General features: G+C 37.8%; 1 protein-coding gene across 3 annotated transcripts in view; it reads right to left on the reverse strand.

Annotated features, from left to right (window-relative positions):
* Nucleotides 1–24,967, reverse strand: part of FRMPD4 (FERM and PDZ domain containing 4) — a 1,947,279-nt gene that overhangs the window by 417,377 nt on the left and 1,504,935 nt on the right. For all 3 annotated transcript variants that reach the window (XM_044072543.1, XM_044072542.1, XM_044072544.1), the window contains exons 7-8: nt 22,603–22,710; nt 4,073–4,204 (exon numbers count right to left, since the gene is read on the reverse strand). In XM_044072543.1, coding sequence (XP_043928478.1) covers nt 4,073–4,204; nt 22,603–22,710 — 240 coding nt within the window. The remainder of the gene's footprint in view (nt 1–4,072; nt 4,205–22,602; nt 22,711–24,967) is intronic.

Here is a 24,967-nt window from a genome sequence, read left to right on the forward strand (position 1 = left end):
TAAGGTGTAGGTGGGGTAGGAGTACCAGGTGAGTGAAGCTTATTAATAGAGCTCCAGAATTTTTTAGGATTACAGTTGGGATTGTTAAGTGAGGATTGATAATAGGTCTTTTTTCAAGATTGATTTGTTTCTTAGCTTTGTTTCTAAGTTCCCTGTAAGAGATAAGGTTGGAAGAGGTATTATTGCCTTTCCAAGTTTTCCAAGCTTTATCTCTGGTCTTCATGAGTATAAGGGTAGTTTTAGTTAGCCATGGAGCATATCTGAATTTGATGTGAGTTTTCCTAGTGGGGGCCAAGGGAGTTGAGGATGGATAGAATGGTGTTGTTGAAGTGTAGGACTGCTTCATCAAGAGTGAGATTAGAGAGAAAGGACCAGTTTATAGCAGAGAGGAGGCAGGTCTTCAGAGTGTCTGTGGACTAGTAAGGGTAGGTGGTCACCTAATGTGTCTGGTAGAGTGGTTGGATTATGGTAATGTTGGGGGTGAGATACTAGCACTCAGTAAATAAGTGAACCAGTAAAGGAAAATTTATGAAGGTGGGCAGAGGAAGAGATGAGCTGTCTGAATCCATACAGGCTGAGAGAGGTAGAAGGTGATTCTTTACTGATCTGCAGCCAGTCAGTATTGACATCTCCTAGTATCATGGTTTCATAAGGGATAGTTTTAGATATCCAGGATAGAAAGTGTTCTAAAATGGGGACATTATTTCCAGGAGGGATATAAATTGATGCAATGGCAATTTTTTTATGGTGGCTAAGTTTAAAGTCAGCTAAAATTATCTCAGCTGGGAGAAAGATATGGGAAAAGAGATAGGGGAGACAGACAGGCAGTTCGAATACATGATTGCGACTTCCCCTCCTCTTTTTCAAAGTCTGTCATGCCTGAGGATATTGTAGCTAGGGTGAAGAATTTCAGAATTAGAAATGCTTGGTTTTAACCACTTTTCACACAAGGCAAGTAAGTTTGGGTTATGTTGAATAATCCAAGCATGAAGTGTGTTGTTTTTTTTAACTATACTTTGAATATTTATAGATGAGAGGGTAAGTCTTTTTTGGGGAATAGTATTAGTAATGGATGATGGAGAGGTGGAAGAGAGCACAGAGGTGGTAGTTGTATTGAAAGTATTTGAGGAGAATTGTTAGGACCTGGGTTGGGGTGGACGTCTCCTGATAGTAACAGGTTGGATAATATGAAATTGATAATTGGAAAGATTGGGTGCATGTGTGGATATTTGTTTTTGTGGTCGACATGCTGTTTAGGTGTAAGGAAGTATTTGAATCTATGTGTGGCAATAATGGTGAAGTTAGATTAGGAGGGGGAAATATGAGTAAAGGTAGATGTGTTGTGGTTTGGAAATAAAGTGAGTGTGGGTGATTTGGTGTGATTAACAGTAGTGCTTTGATAGCATGTGAGAACTGAAAGAAAGAGTAATGTAGTTGAAAGGAAAAGGAGAAATAGTATATTAAGAATAGTAGGCATATTAGTAATTAGATTAGTGTGAGATAGATGAGATTGTTAGTTTAGAGGGTGATGAAAGATTATAGGATTGGTGTAAGAGTGTGGGTACTAAAAGAGGGTGGGGATTTAAAGAAGTGTAGGTCTGTTATGATTGGTTAGTGAAGTGGGTGGAGGAGGTGCGGCAAACTATAAAATAAATTGAGTCAGGGGTGGGTGGGAATGGGGGCAGGGTAGGGGGAGCGAAGTGAGCCCGTAATAATAATAATAATAATAATAATAATAATAATAGTAATAAAATAAATAAAACTGACAACTAAATATGACAGTCAGTATATATTATAAGTGCAGTCTATTATGCTAGGAACTAATACTGCTGCTGGAAGTTGCTAATGGAATGCAAATCAGATGTCTGGCTGTAATAAAAACATAGCTATGATAATCTATCTCAGGTTTCTTTCACAGAAACACACAATGGTCACAGAGGTTTTTTCCAATGTCAAGGCAAATAAATGTGCACTACTTATTCAGACCTAGACTAACTGATCTGTGGAATGTTCTAAGACAGAAAGCCATTCCGCCAACAACCAGCAGATAATGCTACTTTATTGACAATGTGCACCACAGACATCTGATTGCATAAAAATGCCTGCAGTAAAAGTATTTCAGTTTTGTTTCATTCAAACAGTAGCCAAAGTATTCTGATTTGTTTTGCAAAACTCACATCTGTCCTACAAGGCCAGAATAAGGAACTAATAACAGCAGTTAGTCATTTTCTTCTACTGACAGCCCCTTTACCCAACAAATATAGTTACTCTATTTTCTATGTACATCTCAGAAAAGTGGTCCATACTTGGCACCTAAAGTGTTCTTATTAGAACTCACCACTACTAACTTCAATATGGCACTACTTCAGACATGTTTGAATACTACTTTTAAATAAAATTAAGTATTTCTCTTATTATGAGATAGCAATACATTGGACATATTGTATTTAGGAACTAGAGCTTTAGAGGCACAAGCACCATGTCTGAAGTAAGTAAGTAGATGAATAGTAAAATAATGCTCTAGTCCAGAGTACATATGCTATTGGCATGAGTGTTAGAAGGGTACTTGTGATGACTAATATGAATGCTAGCAGCTTTGAATTTTGTTAAAAAATCTAACCTTTAAAACAATGAATGCTTAAGACTCTGTTTCTTTTTATATTAAAGAAATGAACTGCCCTCTTCAAACACTTCTACATTTCAATTATATCGCATAAAAATGTGCAATTTGCAAAAATTTCAGGTTCAGTAGTATTACAGTCAAATATAACTAAGTGTTACTCATCTTTTATTAAGTAACTTACAGGGCTTTTAGGTTATATGTGCAAGTACACAAAATCTGATATTCATTGCTTTTTTTACATTTGAAGTTGATCATTTTTTTTTTGCAAACTGTAATAAGCTAACAGCCATCAATGCAAACCAACAAATAGGTTAATCATGGTATAAAATTCTAATTGAAAAGATTATAAAAGAACAATCTAGTCTAAGAAATAATGAGAGTTTAACATTATAGTATTCAAGCATAGCAACAACAAAGATAAATAAATAAATAAATAAATATTATAAAAATAAGAATACATTGATGAGTATTTGCTTAAAAATTATGAAGATTCAAAATATCCAATATTGGACTGGTAGACATCATGTTTGCATATCTATTAGATGTCAAGAGTACAAGGTTTACAGCCATTACTTTCATCCAGCATGAAGATAAGTCTTATACAAAGATGTCAACAAGTATTAACTTAATTAATGCTAATTAATTACATTATTTAATTGATGCTACAGTTCTAATTATATCTACATTTGATTTTGGCATATCACATTTTCAACAGACATGCTACCTGGCAAATCCAAAAGTCCTATAAACAGACTTGTGCTAATTTAAGCAAACAATTTAGTTTGCTAATGAGCTTACTTCACTTTTTAGAAAACATACTCAGATCATCTACGAAGATGAGTCTTATTATTTTGAATGAAGTCATTCTTTTACAGCCTGAAAGCTATTTGGATAATGCCATCTGAAAATACCCAACATGTTTAACAGAGATATGAATTAATCCTAGGAAATGTATATATTTTTATAATATGGTTCTGCTGCATGATGGCACTGAGGTTTTTTATCAACAAATTTTATTTTACTTTACATTTGATTACCTGGGCAGTACACTGATCAAAACTGACCATTTTCAGTTACTCCCAGGTGAAGTAATTCACAAAGAAAAAAAAAATAGAATAGAGAAGCAGTAAGCTGAACATATCAAAAAACAGAACAGAAAGTAACAATATATAACAAAAGTTATACAGTAGCAATTACTAGGTGTAGCAACACTTGACAGAAATGTTGATTTATGCAGTATATCCTGCAGATAAATATGAAACTAGAAAATAAAATGACTTAGTACAGAGCATTCACTTCATTTGCATGTAGTCATTTTACATGCCAATGATAGTATTCACTAACATTCTAAGAGACAAAAACAGGAACTGAAACATTAAGGAATGCATAACTTTCTGTCATTTAACTGCCATGCCTAGAGCATTGTTATCTATCACATCACAATCATACCTGAGCTAGAGTTTCCTGGTCATGAAGTAAGAGGAGTTTGGTTCTAGAATCTTCCATCCTTTGCTCTAGCATCAATGAAAAGTGTTCAATGCATTTGATGGACAGCTTTTCTTGGAGTGTTAGAATCACATCCTGTAAAATCCACAAGCATATTGATGAACTGTCATCAACATAGCAGTAAGACATAATAACAAGATGAAAATTATCATGTAATTAACAGACACAAACACACACACACACACACACACACACACACACACACACACACACACACACACACACACACACACACACACACACTTCCCATAACATTGAATTCTTTGTAATATTGTCACTCCCTTGTGTAGAAAATTAAACCACTGACACATGAAAATTGTCAACAGAGCTTTAATCATCTACTGTTCCTAAAATAATATTGTATGTATGCTAGAAAAATTTATTAAGGAGAAAATGCACAATTGATCAATTTCATTTCAATGTGTGAACCTGGTACTGAAGACTGACAGTGCAGTATAAAAGGTTTTAGAGTAATGCACAAAAATGTGAAGAGAAAAGAAAGCAAAGGGTCGTAGCATGTGGAATAAATACAGTACATTAGCACAAAGGGTGGCATACAAATAAAAATATTTCATGACTATTCAGGAAAAATACATTTATGTGAGTGAAAAACAAAAATACTACAAAATATATAGCTTTAACTTATAGACAGGACCTATTATAAAGTAGAATTATAAGGAGTGGGGTGCAGAAGGCATGCAGTTTAGCTAGAGTGGGGGGCAGAAGGCATGCAATTCAGTAAGACTATGAAGGAAAGAAAACACAAAAGGTATCCTTAATAAAACAAAATAGAATGAAAAGTAAAACAAAAATGCAGTGCAAAACAAGATGATTAGATGAAGTGATATGTGAGATGTAAATAAAATACTCTGGAGAATGGTGATGTTGGTAAAGGTAACATATGCATAGTAGAGCTACTCTGTGCAGCAGAAGGATGGAGCTCTAGGTGTGGTGGAATCCGTTCCCTCAAGGTTTTGTGGTGGGGAGGAGAGGAATGAACAGAATGTTTGCTATTGTGAGGGGAGGGAGTTGGTTTCCTGAGGAAGCCACCACAACCGTAATGTCCACATTAGCCACGGGAGCTTCAATATAAACTGTAAACTGAAAATAGCACACAAATATAAAATAGTACACAGAAATATCTATTCAAAATAATCAATGTGCTTTCACATTTATACAAAATATATGCTCACTGAATATTATATATTGACAGATTGAAACCATTTAAATAGTTAACTGAACATCACATGATATTTAAAAAAAAGAGCTAGTAGTAAAAGGTGTTTAGCTGATTTAAAGGTGTGTTTAAAAATGGGTAAAATGATGACAGTCTCATTTAGTAGTGGTGGGATACACATTGAAAATATTTCACCACTTAGCTTCATAATATAAAAAAATGTTGTATGCATTACTTCCTTGCATTTTTGTATCACTAGTATTAATAACCAAAATTGTAAAACTGTGGGCAGTGCCTTTATTGGATACATGTTTACAGAAAATATTTTTTTCTGAGTTTTTATTCTTTCTCCTTACCGACTTGCTTAATATTCTCACAAAGTTAGGCCTAGTTACTGGTACATAGAGTATTAAGTTACTGAAGTAAGGCTTAGTAGCATACCGAGGGTGGGCCAAAGGGGGCAATTACACTGGATGCAAAGTGTTGATGGGTGTGATCAAGAAGCAGGCTTTTTTCTGTACCAAAGTGTTGGTACATCAAGGCACTTGAATTTGATGAAGTCAGTTGGCTTCCTACGGTAATCCAAAGAAATATTTTATTTTTCCTCTGGAGGTATGGATTTGGTTGGGGGGATTGGTTACATTACTGTAGGAAGAGAATCTGTTAACTACAGTAGTCTGAATACTTTTTTTCTTTTTTCTGTTTTTAAGTTTATATGTTCTAATTAGGCTAATCGCCACCAGGACAAGCTTAGCTGCACAACCCAAACCATTTGGGTCTCAAGTATCAAGGACATCTATCCCTGTTGTTGAACTAAGTTGTAGTCCACAAAAATCACAAAAACAGATAGGCCAAAAAAGAGCCATAAAGATGATAGAGTGGACTATTGAGGATAAGAAATAAATTATGCATTGTTACTATTATGCAAGAAGCCCAGAATTTCCAGACAGAAGATATGCAAAAGGATTAAGAGAGAAATTAGAAGAAAGAAACTGTCAGACACTTCAAATAAAGGTTTATGTTCATTAATAAAACAGATTTATGAGAAACATTATACAGACCAATAATCCTTAGACCGTTTAGAAAAATAAGTGACAGGAAGTGCAAAAATATAAAGAACAAAACCTAATTATTTTTAAAAGGTATACAAAAGAAAGATGGATATGGGAAAGAGAGAGATATGATGCAATGCAAATGAGAAAGACAAATTAATCAACACAAAAAAAGACAGTCCCAAAAATATCCAAAGATAAATACAGTCAAAGGCATCCAGATATGGAAAATTTCACAATAAAAAATAAATAAATAAGATCACAAAGAGGGAGTGTGGAACAGAAGATTAATAAAGTAGAAGTAAAAAAAAAAGTTGAAGTTACAAAATATCTGCAAAGTGAAGGATTTAGTTTAGAAAGTCTAACACAGGTTATATCACAGCATGATGGAACAATGAGTCCCCAAAGTAAGGAGAAACAGGAGGAGCAGGAGATATCTGAAGAAGAAATATGGACATGGGAAAGAAAAAGAGATTTAATATGGTGCAATATTTATGCAAAGGCGAAAACAAAACTAATCAGACAAAAAGAGCAGCACCAAAGATATTTGAAGAGAAATATAGGCAAAGGCATTCAGATATGGGAAATGTTATAGTACAAAAAATAAGAAAATAAAGGGGTAAAGTAGAAAACAGGATTAGTAATGGAGAAGTTAAAGAAATAGAAACTGAGGTTTTTGGATTACCTGTGAAGTGAAAGATTTAGTGTAGAAAATCTAACTCTGATAACATCACAGCAGGATAGAGCAATGGATCCCCAAATTAAGGAGAAACCAGTGGAGCAGGAAACATCTGATCAGTTGTCATATGAAGACACTTTGGAGCCATCCATAGGAAACCAGTACAAATGTACAGCTGGAGTTGGACAGCAAGGGAAGGAAGAGGAAACTATGGCAACTCTGAGGCAGTTAATGTTGTAACGTGATAGGCCAGTGAGTTCCGACATGAAAGAGCATTGGATAACATAGGATGAAACTGAAGAGAATGTGGCACAGGCAGAAGTTTCTATAGAATGCCCATTGGAAATGGAGAACAATTTAGCCATGAGTAAGAATTATTTATATGTGCACCTTGAACAGACACCAGCCTGGTTAACAACAGGAAAAACAATATTCCTACTTAAGTGCAAACTTACAAGTTATCCTTAAAACTACAGACCAATAACTTGCCGTCTGATGACATATAAACTATACACTGGAATTGATGCTGACAGAGTTTATAGTCATTTAGAAGAAGACTCAATCATGGCAATAGAACAAAAATGTAATAAAAGAAGGTCATATGGAACAAGGGATCATTTGTTGTTAAATAAAGTCATAATGGAGAACTGTAAAAAGGGGAAGAATCTAAGTATGGCATTGATAGACTACAAAAAAATTGACAGTATCCCACATTCATGGATAAAAGCATTCTTAAAAATTTATAAGATACAACCTACACTGATTGATTTTATTAGAGAGACTAGAAAACATTGGCAAACCACTTTGCAGTTATGTCACGATGAAGGACAATTTATTATTCCAGGGATTAAAATTAAAAGGGGGATATTTCAGGGTGACTCTCTTTTTGTCTTGCCCTTAACTTGTTTGGCTCCCAGAAAACAACATGTAAACACTTCTCATCTTCTTTTTGTAGATGTTTTAAAACTGTATAGTTCATCAAATGAGGAACTGAAATCACAAGTGCAAGTGGTCAAAACTTTTGCAGATGATATAAGAATGTCAGTTGGTCTTGATAAATGTGCAAAAGCAACCTTTAAAAAATGAAAGCTGCAGCACCAAGAAAATATCAGTTTGGGACAGGGATGTGATGTAACAGAAATTGATGAAGATGGAGTGCATAAACATTTGGGAATTGATGAAGGGTCAACAGTAAAATATGAACAATGCAAATAAAAGTTAGCAAAGAATATTTTAGAAGACTAAATTAATACTGAAAACAGAGTTGACATCTAGGAACAAAATCCAAACTATAAACCAATTTGCTCTTCCTGTCCTAACTTACAGTTTTGGAGTAATTGACAGGTCCCAAAAGGGATACGCTGGGCAGGAAAACAAGAAAGATGTGTCATGCTCATCAAATTATTTATAAAAATCAATGCATACCAAGACTATATTTTCACCATTCTGAAGGAGGTATGGGCCTCCTTACAATTGATTACATGTATAGATCTGCAATCTTGTGTCTGCATACATATCTGTTGACCTCACAAGACCCAAGTGTAGTGAAAATTTTGAAACATTAAGTGAATAAGTCTAAGATGACTTCCCAACTTAGTTTGGCAGAAGCATATCTGCATCAAGTGGGAAGGGAAATCAAAGCAGAAGTAGATACAAATCAGGCAGCAAGTGAATGTGCCAAAAACAAAACAAAACAAATGAAAGAATATAAGGTGAAGGATCAGATGAGAAGGCAAGAAATGCAGAAAATGCATAATTATACTTTCAAGTATAGAAAACTCTTGGAATAACCTTATGTTAATCAGGATCTAATGCAGGGATGGTTAAGCGGATGTGAATTTAAACCAAAAGATGAAAGATTAGTACTGGAGACCCAAGATAGTGAACTATGTACACATTGGTTTAAAAAGTCCATTGAATATGTGGGAGAAACAGACAAATGTAGGTTTTGTAAAACAGAACTGGAAACAGCTGTACCATCTTGTTGTTGGTTGTGATATACTAATGGTAGAAGGACTGCATACTGAAAGGCATAATAATCTAATAATCTGGCAAGACTGTTGCATTGGGAATTGTGGAAAAATTATAATATTGAAGCAGCTAAAAAACACTGGAAACATGAGCCAAAAATTGATGCTTACATCACTTGCTATCATCCATTACCAACAGTTCAAAAATAGATGTGAGAAAACCAGTTATAGCAGTCGATGAAAAGAAGACAAAAGTGCCATTGATCACTGAATTTGCTACACTCAGTGACTACAGTGTCTTATGTACAGAGAGATACAAAATCATAAAATGCCAAGATTTGCAGGCACAAACAAGGGTGATGTGGAAGAAGGATACCCAGACAGTTCCAATATCAGTAGGAGCAACGGTCTTATAAAAAATTATTTACAATTGTATTTAGATATGTTACCAATACATGTAACTCCATATGAACTGCAGAAGGAGTCATTGCTGAGCACATTGCAGGGCTGTGAAGAGTACATATGGCTAACATCAAAGACCGAAACAATACTAATTTCATGAACTTTAATCATACTTTGACTTAGGAATGGGATCCTTTCCCATCATGGTATTAGAAACCCAAAAGACTTGGAGAAATTAGTAGGGGCAGGTGTTAGTTAGGATAATAATTTTCTTATTGCTGACCTCTGTCCATAAAGGACGAGGGGGCCAGACTGGTGCTACATTTTTGATTTCCGATCCAGCTATCAATGTTTTGTTTGAAAAGGATAAAGGACAAACTCTGTTTTCCATGGATAGAGAGCACATTCTATAGTGCAGGAATTCTTTTGGACACATATCTGTCTCTCTAGCAAATTCTAGTTATGTCACAAGTGAAATTCAGATACCCGCATATAGTGTTTTTGGTTTTGATCCTGTTTATTTTGTGAGTTTGCATCAGAACTATCAGGGCTAAGACTGAAGAAGCCCTGTAATTCAAGCAAACAAACCATGTTAGCAGCCTGTAGGAGAGTGAACCGAGAGACACAGGCAGAGCCTTTAGGTGATAAGTGTAGACCAGGGTATTCATTTGAATCTGGTTAGATACATGTAAAAGAAGGCATTGTATTCAATGATAGGTCAGACAAGGACTGAGTAGAGTGGTACTCTAACTTCCTCGGACCTGGATGCCATACCCTTACCTGTAAGTTGGGTGACACAGAATGATTTTCTTACTCTCTTAGCTAAGTGTTTGTCAAAGGCTGGATTGCTCTCTATATATGTTCCTAGATGCCTTACTACTGGGTAAACTCTTAGGGGTGTTTTATTGATGAAGTAATTATCTTGGGTAGACAGTTTTCCAAAGGTCATTACAGTGCATTTTGAGGAGAGTTTTAGGCCACAGCTTTGGTACCAGCTATTTGTCTATGTAAAACCCTCTAGCAAGATGTTGTTGTTTGGACTCAATCTATAATAGCTCCTAATTTACAGTCATCTACAAACTTGGAGAGCCAGAGGCCTTAAACATTTGCCTTGACTTGAACATTTGCCTTGACTTCAAAGAAGTAGATGCCAAACAAGAGCGGGCCCAGCACAGCACCCCGAAATACTCCACTGGTGACCGATCACTTGGTGGAGGTGATCTCTCTGATCATGACTTTTTGTGTCTTGTCCATGAACCAGCTGACAATGCAGTGAGTTATGCAGAGATTTAAGCCTAGTTCAGAGAGCTTGTCAACAATGCCTAAGTGGTGTATTGTACTGAATGGCTTTTCTAGGTCATGATATGTATATGAATATGCATATGTATATTATGCATATACATGTGCACTGTTTTGCCCTCATCCATTGCTTGGCAACACTTTCAAAGAAGTCTGCCAGGCTAAATAGGCATGACCTTCCTTTAATAAAGCCAAACTGGGATGGTGCAAGTGTTCGTAGGTTGTCAATGTCCTTATTTAGCATTTCTATGCTAATTCATTTCATGGCTTTGCATATTAGGCTTGTTAGATGGATGGGTCTGTAGTTGCCTTGATCCCCTGTGGAGGTGAATGACTGTTGTGGCCTTCCATTCACTTGGAACATAGCCTGTTTAAAGGCTGCAGTTGAAGAGTGCCTCAAGTGGTCCTGATAAGTCATATTTTAAATTGTTCAAGAGGCAACCGGGGATATTGTCAAGGCCCATGGGGATGGTGTTCTTGGCTTTATGGTCCCAGTTGGGGGTGGTATGTTGTATTGGGTTTCAACTGGTGGGGCTGGGGAAAGTGGATTGTGGAGTGAAATCTGAGCTGAATTTATCAGCCAGTAGTTTTGCAATATCACCCAAATGGGTGAAGGTGGTATCATTCACCACCATAGGTTCAACACGCTGTTGTGTGTTACCTTTAATGTTCTGGGCATGGCTTAAGAAGGCCTTGTGATTTTCCTTAAACTGTGAGGCTATCTTGACCTCATAGCCTTGTTGGACTTAATTAGACCTCTTAGTTTCTTGTTTACTTATATAAGAGAGCATTTGTCTTTAAGGGAGTTGCTCTTCCTAATTCAAGGCCATGAGTTTGCTTCTTTTTATTACATACCTAGTTTAGGTGAGGATTCCACCACTAGGGTTTTATTTTAGTGTTTGTTTTGAGTTCACTTCTGGTAGGTATGGCAGCCTCTATGCAGCCATTCATGCTTGTATAAGGACTCTGTGAATAAGTCTGCATATGTAGCTGTTGCATCAGAGTTAGAGTGAGATTTGAATTTTGACAAATTGCCACTTAATAGGATGTAGTTTGCCTTAGAATAGTTTGTAACTATTACTGGTTTATCTGGGTTTTCTGGGTTGAATTTTATTTCAAAGGAGAGAGCTTTGTGATCCAACCTTACTAGTGAGGACATGACACACATGGGTGCAACACTCTCTCATGTTGTTGAGTACCAGATGAAGTACATCTGATCATCTGGTTGCTGTATGCACTAACTGTTCCAAGATTTTCATGTTAATAAAGTCCAGGAATCAATGTGCCTGTGAGTCTGAGACACTAAGTTTCACAGTCTATAGAGGGGTAGTTAACATTAGCCATGGATAGGTGTTTTGTTGGATAGTTAGCACCTTTAGTAGGTTTAGGTAAGAGTCATGAGGCTCCAGGGACATAGATGGTGATGTGTAGCTTGCCATAATATGGTGAGGGACATTGTCTATGATGACTTGCACATGGATGAGCTTCATTGTATCATGTTTAATCAACCTGGAAGTATGTTTGCTGTAATGTAGATTGATACACCTCCACCTTTGTTCCCATTATGTATTGTTGTTTGTCTAAATGTGTGGAAAGCTATGTAGCTTTGCACTGAAGGAGTACTTTCTGTGGCCTTAAGCCAAGGCTTGGTTACGGCACAGATGTATACATTCTCAAGAGTGAGGAGAGCTTGAAGGGTGTGGAGTTTTTGTTTAAGCTCCTAGTATTCAGCAGTAACACTTTAAGTTTTCTTGGAGACTTTTTCACAATGTTGGCAGTTGTGTCTTTTTGTCATAGCCGAAAAAGACTCTAATGGGGCTGAATAAAGTTTTGGCCAATATCTGAAAGCTGGGGGAAGGGTTGGCATGTGCAGCCCATCACTGGCAAAGTAACATGTTCTGTTGACCATGTAATCCTATGATGAAAGATACAGGATCCTTCATGGAGTGACACCAGAAACTAAGCCAATTACTGAAATCAATCATTTTCTATTCATAGTGTGGCATCACCTTTGATGACGGTAGAATGCTGCTCAATTTCAGGCTTATACCTATCTGTGACACAGATTTCACCTTTCCTATAGTCCAGTGAAGTATGTCTCAAGGTATTTTCACCCACATGGACTATGACAGACTCATAATGGTACTTAGGGTGCAGTGACTTGAGTGTGTGAATGATATTGTGGATCTGGCTTCAGGTAGGAAACTAATCATTACCTTCTCCTTTTCTAACCTGGTGAATTGGCCATCTGTGTTTCACACAATGGAGTCCTCAAGGACAACAGTATTAGGTCATAGGATCACAGGGTCATAGAAAGTTACTAGACCAATGGCGCTAGGGCCCTTTCAAGCCTAGCCAAGTTCTCTCCTTATTTCCATGATCAGCAACTATAACTAGGATGGCGCAGTGGTGCGGCAGTTGCATTGTCACCTCACAGCAAGTTTTCTTCAGTTTGATTCTTGGCTGGAGTGCCTTCTCTGTGGATTCTGCATGTCCTCCCTACATTTGTGTGGGTTTCCTCTGGGTACTCTGGTTTCCTTCCATGTTACAAAGGCATGCATCTGGAGTGTTTCTTCCCGGGCATCTGCTGAAATTAGCTTTGTTCCAAGCTGGACTTTCCCGGTCAACAAATGTTAAATAAATAAATAAAACTATTGCCTTTGTTCAAGAGGGACACAGGTAGAATCCCCCAGGGTGAATTTATAGTTATCCATCCAATCGTCCAGATTGCATTTGAAGAGGGTCAATGAAGTGCTCTGCTTAACATGACGTGGGAGTCTGTTCCAAAAGTGCAGTAACCTCTGAAAGACAAATCTGTCCTTCCAGAAAGTTCTATTAATGTCATATGCCAGGTTATGGTCTTTAGAGCTACCCATGTACCAACTGACTTAACAGATATGCAGCATTTCCCATAAGGCAGGGTCATAGATTGTCTTGTATGCAAGACAGAGATCGCCTCGGAGTAATTTGTATGAAACAAGATAAAGTGACAGTAATTTCAGATGATCCACATAGGGCAGATGCTGAAGACCTTCAATTTTCCTTGTGAGGAATCTTTTTGGTCTCTACAATTGTTGCAGGTGCTTGGAAAGGTACATAGTAAAAGGGATTTTGTACTCAATTTTTGGCCTGATGAGGGAAGAGTACAGGGAAGTTCTAACTTCTTTTTTTTCCTGGAGGCAATGCCCTTACTTATGAGATGAGCAATATAAAATGCCCTAAGTCTCGGTCGGCTGCATGCACAAATATTCCCTCATCCAGGGCCTTGGTGACTGTCTCAATGAAGTCCTCCAGGTTTAACAGGCATGTCCACCAGGTTTAACAGGCATGATCTCCCTTTGACAAATCCAAACTGAAGAGGGTCAAGTGTTTGGAGATCACCTATATCTTTGTTGATAAGGTCCATGATGATTCACTCTATGGCCTTGCAGATAAGGCTTGTCAGGCTAATAGGTCTATAATTCCCAGGGTCAGTGGAAGAGCCACCTTTGGGCAAGGGAATAATAAGGTTGCTTTGTTAGTCTTTGAGATTGGGAAGGTTTCTTTCAAGTGCCTCAACATAAGACAATGTGTGTGTGTGTGTGTGTGTGTGTGGTGAGCAGTGTGCTTGAGGGATGTAGTGTGGTTGTTCTTGACAATCTCATTTGCACAAAAGATTTTTGCCTCCAAGAAAGTTGTGTATTTACATATCTCACATACTGTGTTATTTTCTTTAATGATTAGCTGATTGTCTAGAGCCGCGGTGGTGCACTGATTAGTGTTGTCGCCTCACAGCAAGAAGTTCTCCTGTTTGATTCTCAGCTGGAGCATCTTCTGTGTGGAGTCTGCATGTCCTCCTTGCAGAGAAGTGATGTTAAAGACATGCAGCTAGGTGCGTGCATGAATGGGTGTGCTTTCCTTGAAGACTGGGCATTGGGCTGGCACCTCAGCACTATAAAATCCACTGTCAATCATTAGCAGACCGGAGTTCTGCTGTGGTGACCCCTAACAGGGAAAAGCGGAAAGCCATTACTATTAGCTGATTGTCTGAGAACATGAGACAGTTGCTTCATTGCCTTAGGATGCCCTTGTCAACCAAGCTGGCCACTGAGACATTTGGAAATTGCACATCCACATTTTCCAGTGCTTCAGTAGGGTGAGCTGTTTAGGATTAAGGACTGTGATTTAGCAGAGAACTCCTAGGGTAGTTTCTGGGGTTAAGGGCAAAATATTATAGAGATTTAGGATATGGTACTGTTAAGTGATGCACAAACTAGTTTCTGGAGTAAAGGGCAAGATATTGTGTAGTTCTAGGATATAGTAGTGCCATTACATTTGCAAAGCTAACTGCTCTAAGCTTATTTCCATACTTTTGATAGGTTGCTGACTTAATCTTAACTTTTTAGGGAAATTTTCCTGTCTAGGTATTTGCTACTATACAGGGCACTGCTAAACGCCACTGCTCACTGGGCAACTCTGCACAAACTTGCTTCATTTATATCATGAAAAAAGGTTGGAAACTGACTCCTATGTTGTCTAGCCAATAAACAACCACACTTTGTAAATCCACAGAATCTAGTAAAACACCTTCTGCCATTAGATGGATGAACCTGGAATTTCTTAATGTAAAAGCAAAGCAAAAGCAGCTGTCAAATGCAAATTAAACAACAAACATCTACCAAGCAAATAAGTCCTTGGTTAATTCACTCTTTGGAGAAAAACAAAACTAGGAGACGAAATAAAAACAGAAATGAGTGATAGTTGGGGGGCATGGATGTGGTGGATTGTGATTGGCTAGCATCATGGTAGGAAGCCATTTCTTGAAGGTCCAACAATGTTTTTTTTTTTTTTTTTTTTTTTATGGTCATTGGTGGAAGTGTTGGGTAGGGGTGGACTGGGCATTGTACTGCAGTCCTTTTTTCTTCATTTGTAGAGAGGGTGGAGTGCTAGCTCTTGGGACCATCACAGGGCACTAGTTGAACTAGCTAAGCCTACAGTATGGCTATACAAATATTTCTTATCCCTAACTGCTTGTGTTCAAGTATCAAAAGACCATTCTTTAAGGAAAACAAAGAAATTACCTTTTTGACTCTCTGCTATGATTTTAAAATCCAGTGGTTCAATTTAATGTAAAACAGTTCAGATGTTTGATTCTACTTAGTAAAAGGTTCGAGAAAAATGTAAAATTCTCATACTTTTTAGATTTTACCTCTGTTTTTAGATATTAAAAAAGTACATACAATTTAAAATAGAACAATGAAAAATTATCAGCCTCTGTGACTACTGCCATCAAATACTTGTCTTTGTATGTAAAAATATAACTTCTTTAAACTGCTAACACTGAAAAAGCAGTTGACAAAATTCTGAAGATAAGAATGTTTCTGTCTAAAATATTGCTTACTTAAGAAAGGAAACAATTATATTCATCACAGAAATTTTTGATTTCTGTATATAATTCTGGCATTTAAGATTTAGAAATGAAAAATTAACAAAATATGTTGTTCTTTTGTTGTGTTGTGTTCTTGAATGAGCAGCATTAGAACCGTTCATATTAATACTCAAACCAGCAATATCCCCAATCTACTTAAGTAGCACAGGTGTCAAGATTTACAAGTCAAAATACCCCATTATATGCAAACAAACATATGAGATACCTGCTCTGGGGTTTAAGAGGATGCCTTACTGTGAGTAATTTTGATGGAGGGTGCAGGCTAAAGTCACAGTTTCTGAAATGAATATCAATGACAAAAGAGGACATCTTTGCCATGCCCATATTTTCAGCAGGAAAGAGTGGGATATGATTCCCTGTGTTACAACAAAACTCATAGGCTCCTTATAAAACAGTTGGCATCTCTCTATAAACTTTCATTTTAACCTGTACATCAATAAATCTTCCCACAAAAAGTGTCAGTCCAACAAGTCGAATGTCTTATGATAGTCAAGGAACATTGTAGATATGGGATTGTGTTGAAGCATCGTACGGCTGAACTGTGCCATATTTAGCCACAGCCTCAAAAGGTCTAGACCCTTCAGGCTACCCTTTACAAAACTTTGTTGCATTGCAACTACCAGACCCAGAAGGACTTTCTCCAAGCTCATGGCCAAAATCTCAGTATATGTCTAAGTTTCTAACTATAGTAGAGAAAGTGGACATAAATCTTACGGTCCCGGTTAAGTCTTAACACTCTTTGGGAGGAGAATTATTGTTGTTAGTCTGGAGATGAGTAGAAGGTATCTGTTTTTTTCTGTTACATGAAAGATAGCCAGCAAGGGTTTGACTAATCCTTTTATGAGATTTTTTATATAACCTTACAGGGAGGGCATTTGGCCCTGGCACCTACCTCATAGACAGAAGCCAAATACATGATGATATCTCATCCATTGTAAAAGGGCAATTTAGCATTCAGAGGTTTGACTCCTTCATTTATAGCAGAAGAACCTTCCATAAAAATTTAACTCTGGCTTCTTCTGTAGATGCCGAACTTGCTTCAGCTTGGTGTAACTGTACAAAGTCATTTTTGGCACACCCAGTAATCCCAAAAGCATCTTGATGAAATGTCCATTTATCACACTTCATTGACAGAATTGCCACCTCTTTCTTTCTTTTCACTAACCTATTGGCAAACAAGTTTGAGGATTTTAATCCATTAGAGCAGTGGTTGTGACCCCATCTCTCATTTTGCATTAATCCCTGCATAGTAGAGCACTTTATATTCCTCACTAAGCTGCTAAGCCTACTAACTTACGTCCTGTCACTGTTTGAATGTTTATATGTGGTTTCCATTTCCAAAATATGACTTGTTTTCAGATAAAGTCTGTCTAGCTGTCTTTGTTTGGCTCCCTTTGACCAGTTCCTATCCATGGTCTTGAAAACATCTCATTGCTGAGCGAAGTTTGTATTGCATCTCCATTCCCCTTCCAATAGCTCTCCATAGTCCACCTTAGATCTGCTATATAAAATAAGGGGAGCAACAATAAAATGTCTTGTCTCCTTGGCAGCCCATGGATTTGCATGTAAAAACAACATAGTTATGGCCCAATAAGGCTGAAACACCATATTCTATATTCATCATATCACTCGTTTATGCCAAGGAAAATATAATCCAGCCTAGAGGCTGATATTGAATAGTGGGGTAGGACGTTTAATCCTTTTCTAAGAGCTGTCACCATTTGAAAAATCCTTTATAAAATCATTAAAACCCTTGAAAAATTGTAATCATCATGAGTCATTAGTGAGACATTGAATTCAGGCTGGGTTTTAGATGAGTGTTAACATCTCCAGCTGTAATAGTGCTGTGTATAACCCCACCCCTGATCTTACAAGACATTGGTGAATTGTACTAATACAGTAAGGTCACATGTATTAGATCTGTAAAGACATCCAAGAATAGGACACCCCGACACACCCCACACCTGCAGCCTTGACCTTAGTTACTATCCATCTGATTCCTGGGACTTTAACTAGTTGTATTAATGGTAAATGTAGTGTTCTATTCATTAGAATTGACACACACATTTCTGAGCTTCATTTGTGCAGCTTTAGAATCTCCATTCCTTTAACCTATTACCACACACATCATCATCATCCTCTTTCGGCTTTTCCCGTTAAGGGTCGCCACAGCGGATCATCTCTTTCCATTTCTTCCTATCCTCTGCATCTTGCTCTGTCACACCAACCGCCTGTATGTCCTCTCTCACCACGTCCATAAACCTTATCTTAGGCCTTCCTCTTTTCCTCTTCCCTGGCAGCTCCATCCTTAGCATCTTTTTCCCAATATACCCATCATCCCTCCTCAGCACATGTCCAAACCAATGCAATCTCGTCTCTCTTGCTTTGTCTCCAAACTGTCCAACATGAGCTGACCCTCTAATATACTGATTCCTAATCCTATCCATCCTAGTCACACCAAGTGCAAATCTTAACATCTTTAATTCTGCCACATCCAGCTCTGACTCCTGCCTTTTTGTCAATGCCACTGTCTCCAACCCATATAACATAGCTGATCTCACTACCCTCTTGTAGACCTTCCCTTTCACTCTTACTGGTACCCATCTGTCACAAATCACTCCTGACACTCTTCTCCACCCATTCCACCCTGCCTGTAATCTCTTCTTCACCTCTCTTCCACATTCACCATTACTCTGAACTGTTGATCCCAAGTACTTCAACTCGTCCACCTTTACCAACTCTACTCTGTGCATCCTCACCATTCCTCTACCCTCCCTCTCATTTACACACATATATTCTGTCTTAGCCCTGCTGACCTTCATTCCTCTGCTCTCTAGAACATATCTCCACCTTTCCAGAGTCTCCTCAACCTGATTCCTACACTCACTACAGATCACAATGTCATCTGCAAACATCATAGTCCACGGGGCCTCCTGTCTGATCTTATCTGTCAACCTGTCCATCACCACTGCAAATAAGAAAGGACTCAGAGCTGATCCTTGATGTAATCCCACCTCCACCTTAAACAGATCTGTCACTCCCACTGCAGTCCTCACCACTGTCACACTACCCTCGTACATATCCTGTACCACTCTTATATACTTCTCTGCCACTCCCGACTTCCTCATACAATACCACAACTCTTTTCTAGGCACCCTGTCATATGCTTTCTCCAAGTCTACAAAGACAGAATGCAACTCCTTCTGACCTTCTCTGTATTTCTCCAATAACACTCTCAGAGCAAACATTGCATCTGTAGTGCTCTTTCCTGGCATGAAACCATACTGCTGATCACTAATCATCACCTCCCTTCTTAACCTAGCTTCTACTACTCTTTCCCATAACTTCAAGCTGTGACTGATCAATTTTATCCCTCTGTAGTTACTGCAGCTCTGCACTTCACCTTTATTCTTAAAGATAGGTACCAAAACACTTTTTCTCCACTCCTCAGGCATCCTCTGACTTTCCAAAATTTCATTAAACAATCTAGTTAAAAATTCCACTGCCATTTCTTCTAAGCACCTCCATGCTTCCATTGGTATGTCATCTGGGCCAACAGCCTTTCCATTCTTCATCCTCTTCATAGCTGTCCTTACTTCCTCCTTGCTACTCTGTTTCACTTCCTGATTCACTATCCCCACATCATCCAACCTTCTCTCTCTCTCATTCTCTTCATTCATCAGCCTCTCAAAATACTCTTTCTATCTACTCAACACACTCTTGTCTCTTGTGAGCACCTTTCCCTCACTATCCTTTATCACCCTTACTTGCTGCACATCTTTCCCAGCTCTGTCCCTCTGTCTAGCCAATCGGTACAGGTCCTTTTCTCCCTCTTTAGTGTCCAATCTCTCATACAACTCTCCATATGCCTTATCCTTAGCTTTCGCCACCTCTCTCTTTGCCATGTGCCTCATCTCCTTATACTCATGTCTACTTTCTTCATCTCTTTGACAATCCCACTTCTTCTTCGCCAGCCTCTTCCTCTGTATACTCTCCTATACTTCCTCATTCCACCACCAGGCCTCCTTGCCCTCCTTCCTCTGTCCAGATGTCACACCAAGCACCTTTCTAGCAGTCTCCCTTACTAGTTCTGCTGTAGTTACCCAGCTATTCGGTAACTCTCAGCTGCCTCCCAGTGCCTGTCTTAACTCTTCCCTAAACTCCACTTCACAATCACCCTTTTTTAACTTCCGCCATTTAATCCTTGGCACTGCTTTCACACTCCTTCTCCTCTTCTTGATCACCAACGTCATCCTACAGTCCACCATTATATGCTGCTTAACTACACTTTCCCCTACCACCACTTTACAGTCTCCAATCTCCTTGAGACTGGCCCTCCTACATAGGATATAATCCACCTGTGTGCATCTTCCTCCACTCTTGTATGTCACCTTATGCTCCTCCCTCTTCTTAAAATACAAATTCACCACAGCCATGTCCATCCTTTTCGCAAAATCCACAATCATCTGACCTTCTGCATTCCTCTCCTTAACACCATACCTACCCATCACTTCCTCATCCTCTCTGTTCACTTCACCAACATGCCCATTAAAGTTCAATCTCAATCACTAGTCTCTCACCCTTGGGTACACTCACCACAACTTCATCCAACTCACTCCAAAATTTCTCTTTCTCATCCATCACACACCCAACTTGTGGAGCATATGCACTAACAACATTCATCATTACACCATCAATTTCGAGCTTCATAAACATCACTCTGTCAGACACTCTCTTCACGTCTAAAACACTCTTGGCATATTGTTCCTTTAGTATAACCCCTACCCCATTTCTCCTGCCATCCACACCATGATAGAACAATTTGAACCTGTTTCCTAAACACCTGGCCTTACTTCCCTTCCATCTGGTCTCTTGCACGCACAATATATCAACCTTCCTTCTCTCCATCATATCAGCTAGCTCTCTTCCTATACCAGTCATAGTGCCAACATTCAAAGTTCCTACCCTCACTGCTACACTCCTAACCTTCCTTCTCTCTTCTTGCCTTCGGGCATGCCTTCGCCCTCCTATTCTCCTTCGGCCAGCAGTAGCCCAATTTCCACCAGCACCCTATTGGCTAACAGTACTGGTTGCAGTCGTTGTTAACCCGGGCCTCGACCGATCCGGTATGCAATTATGAACAAGTTTTTTGTTTGATTGCTGGTAATAACACATGCACATTCCATATCATTCCTGTAACCTTCCCATAGTTAATTTGATATCTAACTAGATCATTGGACATGGTAAAGAGTGTCTTGTGGCAACCAATACAGTGCTCATCCTCTCTGTGGTTATATTGGTAACCAAACTGAAGTAAAAGAGCAATACATACAGCAAATGCTACATAAAGGAAGGAATAACTCTCCTCTACAATTTTTAAACAATATTTTAACTACTGGGAGCAGGAACATCTAAATAGCTTGACACTATAGAGCAACAGTAACTAAGTGTTCCCTGAAGCCAAACCATTACCGACAATTTTGCAAATGACTGCCCCCCCTCCCCCCACACACACTAAACAATTGCATGCTCATCTCACAGGACTTATCTATCTACTTTTTGTAAACATTTAGCAGTCTAACACATTACACCTCATAGCCAGAGACAAAAGCAAAAGAAAACAAAAAAGAAAAATGCATGAACATGAACTGAAAACTATTAAATAGTCATTAAGCACATTCACATTAGAGATTTTTACCTGCCTGATAGGCCTCTACTATTCCTTCTCACCTCCTTCATGCAATTAAACTAAACCAACATCTCTGACACAGCATTTCCCAAGTCGAGGGTTATGCCGCTACTTGTAAGGCTGCACTTCTGTTCTGTATCTTTTCTATGTGGACCAATTTTGCTGAAATAGGGTCTGGTGTAATAAAGTATTTCAATTTTTTGGCTTTGTCCAGAATTCTTGTGTTAAGAAGTATGACGTACACATGCATACAAAAATGCACACTTAAATACACACATGAGCACACACACACAAACACACTAATGGCACACAAAAACTCAAACAGAAAAATGCTAACAACACACAAAAACACACAGACTTACACACAGTAATAACATTAATAACACACTCCATACATTCACACCAGTCACACAAATAAAAGCAACACACAAACATGCACACAGTGTGTTGTGATTCTTTGTGGTAGGCATGTAAGACTAGCATAGTGTAACTGGATGGTGCTTTTTCAAAAATGATCTTTACCAAGATACATTTTTATCAGGTATATGCACATGTATGGCTTGTGAATAAAATGAGAGTTTGCTCACATTAGTACAGATTATAACTGAATTGATAAAGATACAGTCATGTATCAAAAAACATACTCTTGTGTTATGATTACTAATAGAATGAGCTGCCTGATTAAGAAGAATGCGGGAGTGACACTAGTTTTAGATGGCAAGTACTACAGTTTCATGCATGTATTAGAGTACATAATCAGCACTGCAATATATTTACCTTTATTGAAGTGTTTCCATCAAATCGAAAGGACTTTGTTTGTCCATTTTCAAGATAAACTTTCAAAACATTCGGCATAAAGAGAAGGGAATTATCCTTGACACTATCCTGTAAAAAGAAGAAAAAAAAAATACAAATTCCAGTAAACTGTACAAAAAGACATATGCCTACTATTATCTGCGCCTAAATTTATCAGTCAGATGTCCCTGTATCTGTCACTTCATCATCATATAAACAAGTTTCTTACAGAGAAATCATTAGACCACATTTTATGAAAGCTCCTAGGGATATAAGGGGCTAAACAAAGTTCTATAAAGTTATAGTTTAGAGGTACCGTACCTTTATGGAAGGCCCATCACTTTTAATGTCTGATTGCAACATTAAAAGCATAGGGATGTTAGTTTTTTAATTAATGCTATAATGCATGAGCAGGGGTGACATAAATATCTCCAGTCTCTGGGAACCTTAGCATTTTAATGATTTAAAAAAGATTTTATTTTTCCTTGATTGGTAAGCATTTGTTGTTATTCTTCCAAAATTCACTGATGTGTACAACCTGCTCATCTGATTCAGAAACAACAGCAATATTTATCTTGTCATGAAACAACAGCAGAAAAAATAATTTTACTTGTCTACAGCTCTCATAATATAACTCAGTAATGTGGTACCTTTCACTTTTTATTCTGTTGTTTTTACTTTCATTTAAATGGTCTATATTTCACTTTACCAGTTTGCAGTTTTCTCTACTTCCTCCTTAAATATGGAATAGATTCAATATAATTGCACATATTGTAATTATCTCAGATACATATGGCAACTTTTCTGTTTTACTGACAATATGCAGAGTAAGATTTAATGCTTCATAGAATTAATATATCAAAATGGCTAAGTGTTTCTGCTATCTGTATAATTGTTGAGTGACTCATCTGGCTAGTGATGAAGAACTAGATTGAGTTGGCCTTAGCGTTCTTACTAACAAATTGCTGTTCCAGTCAAACATATCCTCTGGAAAACAAAATGTACACTGTTGTGGCACTGGAACATTCTGAGATCCCTTCATCATCTTCATATTGCAATGAACTCTGATTCTTTCACAGTAAACATGCATTACAAGTTAAAAGATTGTGAATACACATTTGTCAAACACAGTGTTCTTTGACCCCAACACCTGTCATGTGGTGGAGTTGCCCCTCACACCTCTTGCTACTTACCATAGCCTCTTTCTATGCTTTTATTGCTTTGCAGAAAGACAGATGCATTCTTTCCACAACAATCAAGCAATAGCTTTTCCCTTTTCTTGAGTGGCTTTGGAAAAATAAAACTCAACATTTGTCTGATATGAGTACTTGTATTTTTGATAAAAATGCTACATATCACTGGTTAATCAAGTGCATTATAGCAGTGGTAGACAAAATAGCTTAAGCATAAATGATAGGAAAGGTACATCATGAGCTGTATACCTACAATTCCTACCTTCAGGTTTATTAGGAATGTGGCTGATGGCACTTGCATTCACAAAAAGCTTTAAAGTAATTAGTTATGTACATTTTCTGTATTTGCTTTTAATAAATTGTTTGTGGAGCTCAGTATATCCATGTACTATCTCAAAGTGGGAGAGGTTTAAGATAGTTCCATAAATGTTTTCTTCCTAGAGGAGGTCATAACATAGCCTCCCTAATTCAAAGATTAGGAAAACTGACTGCAATGTCCAACCACAATCAGACTTCCATAGTTCCTTCATTTTGATTATATCATACAAGTAAAACTAACAGCAGTCTCCTAAATCTGCCCATACACTAAATCTTCCATACTACCTCTTTGCTGAATACTCACATCAGTTGTTCTATGTTGAGGCTAGAAAAGCAAAACTGCAAAATAAATTGCATAAGGCTTCTGGTCAAATACAATGTGAATGTAAGTTGTGCAGTCCTGCTGCTGGTGGCAGAAGACAAAGCCACATATAATCCTAACAGCCATAGTGATTGCACCTCTTAGTTTGGCAATGTCTTTGCCCAGATAATGTTATTATGGTTATGTGATAAGCTTTATGGTATGATAGATCTGTTGACATGTACATCCTTGTTGTAACACATATATTAAAAATGACCTGACCCCATTAATGAATGAGTTTGTTGTCCTTCTAGATAATTAATTAATCATCATGTACGCAGTTAAGGATGATGTCTACTATTGCTCACTGATAGGTCTTGAGATACTTCACTACTCAATACATTGATTCGCAATAGTTGTGTATAGGTTCATTCATAGGTTCATAAATAAGAATGTGGCTAGCTGCTCTCGTGAGACATTTTAAACCTAGCCAATTTTCCATTCAAAGGTGAGAATTAAACTCTGGATCTTTTGT

This window comes from Protopterus annectens, chromosome 5.part0, assembly GCF_019279795.1.
Source record: "Protopterus annectens isolate FY-2018-M chromosome 5.part0, PAN1.0, whole genome shotgun sequence".
NCBI lineage: Eukaryota > Metazoa > Chordata > Ceratodontiformes > Protopteridae > Protopterus > Protopterus annectens.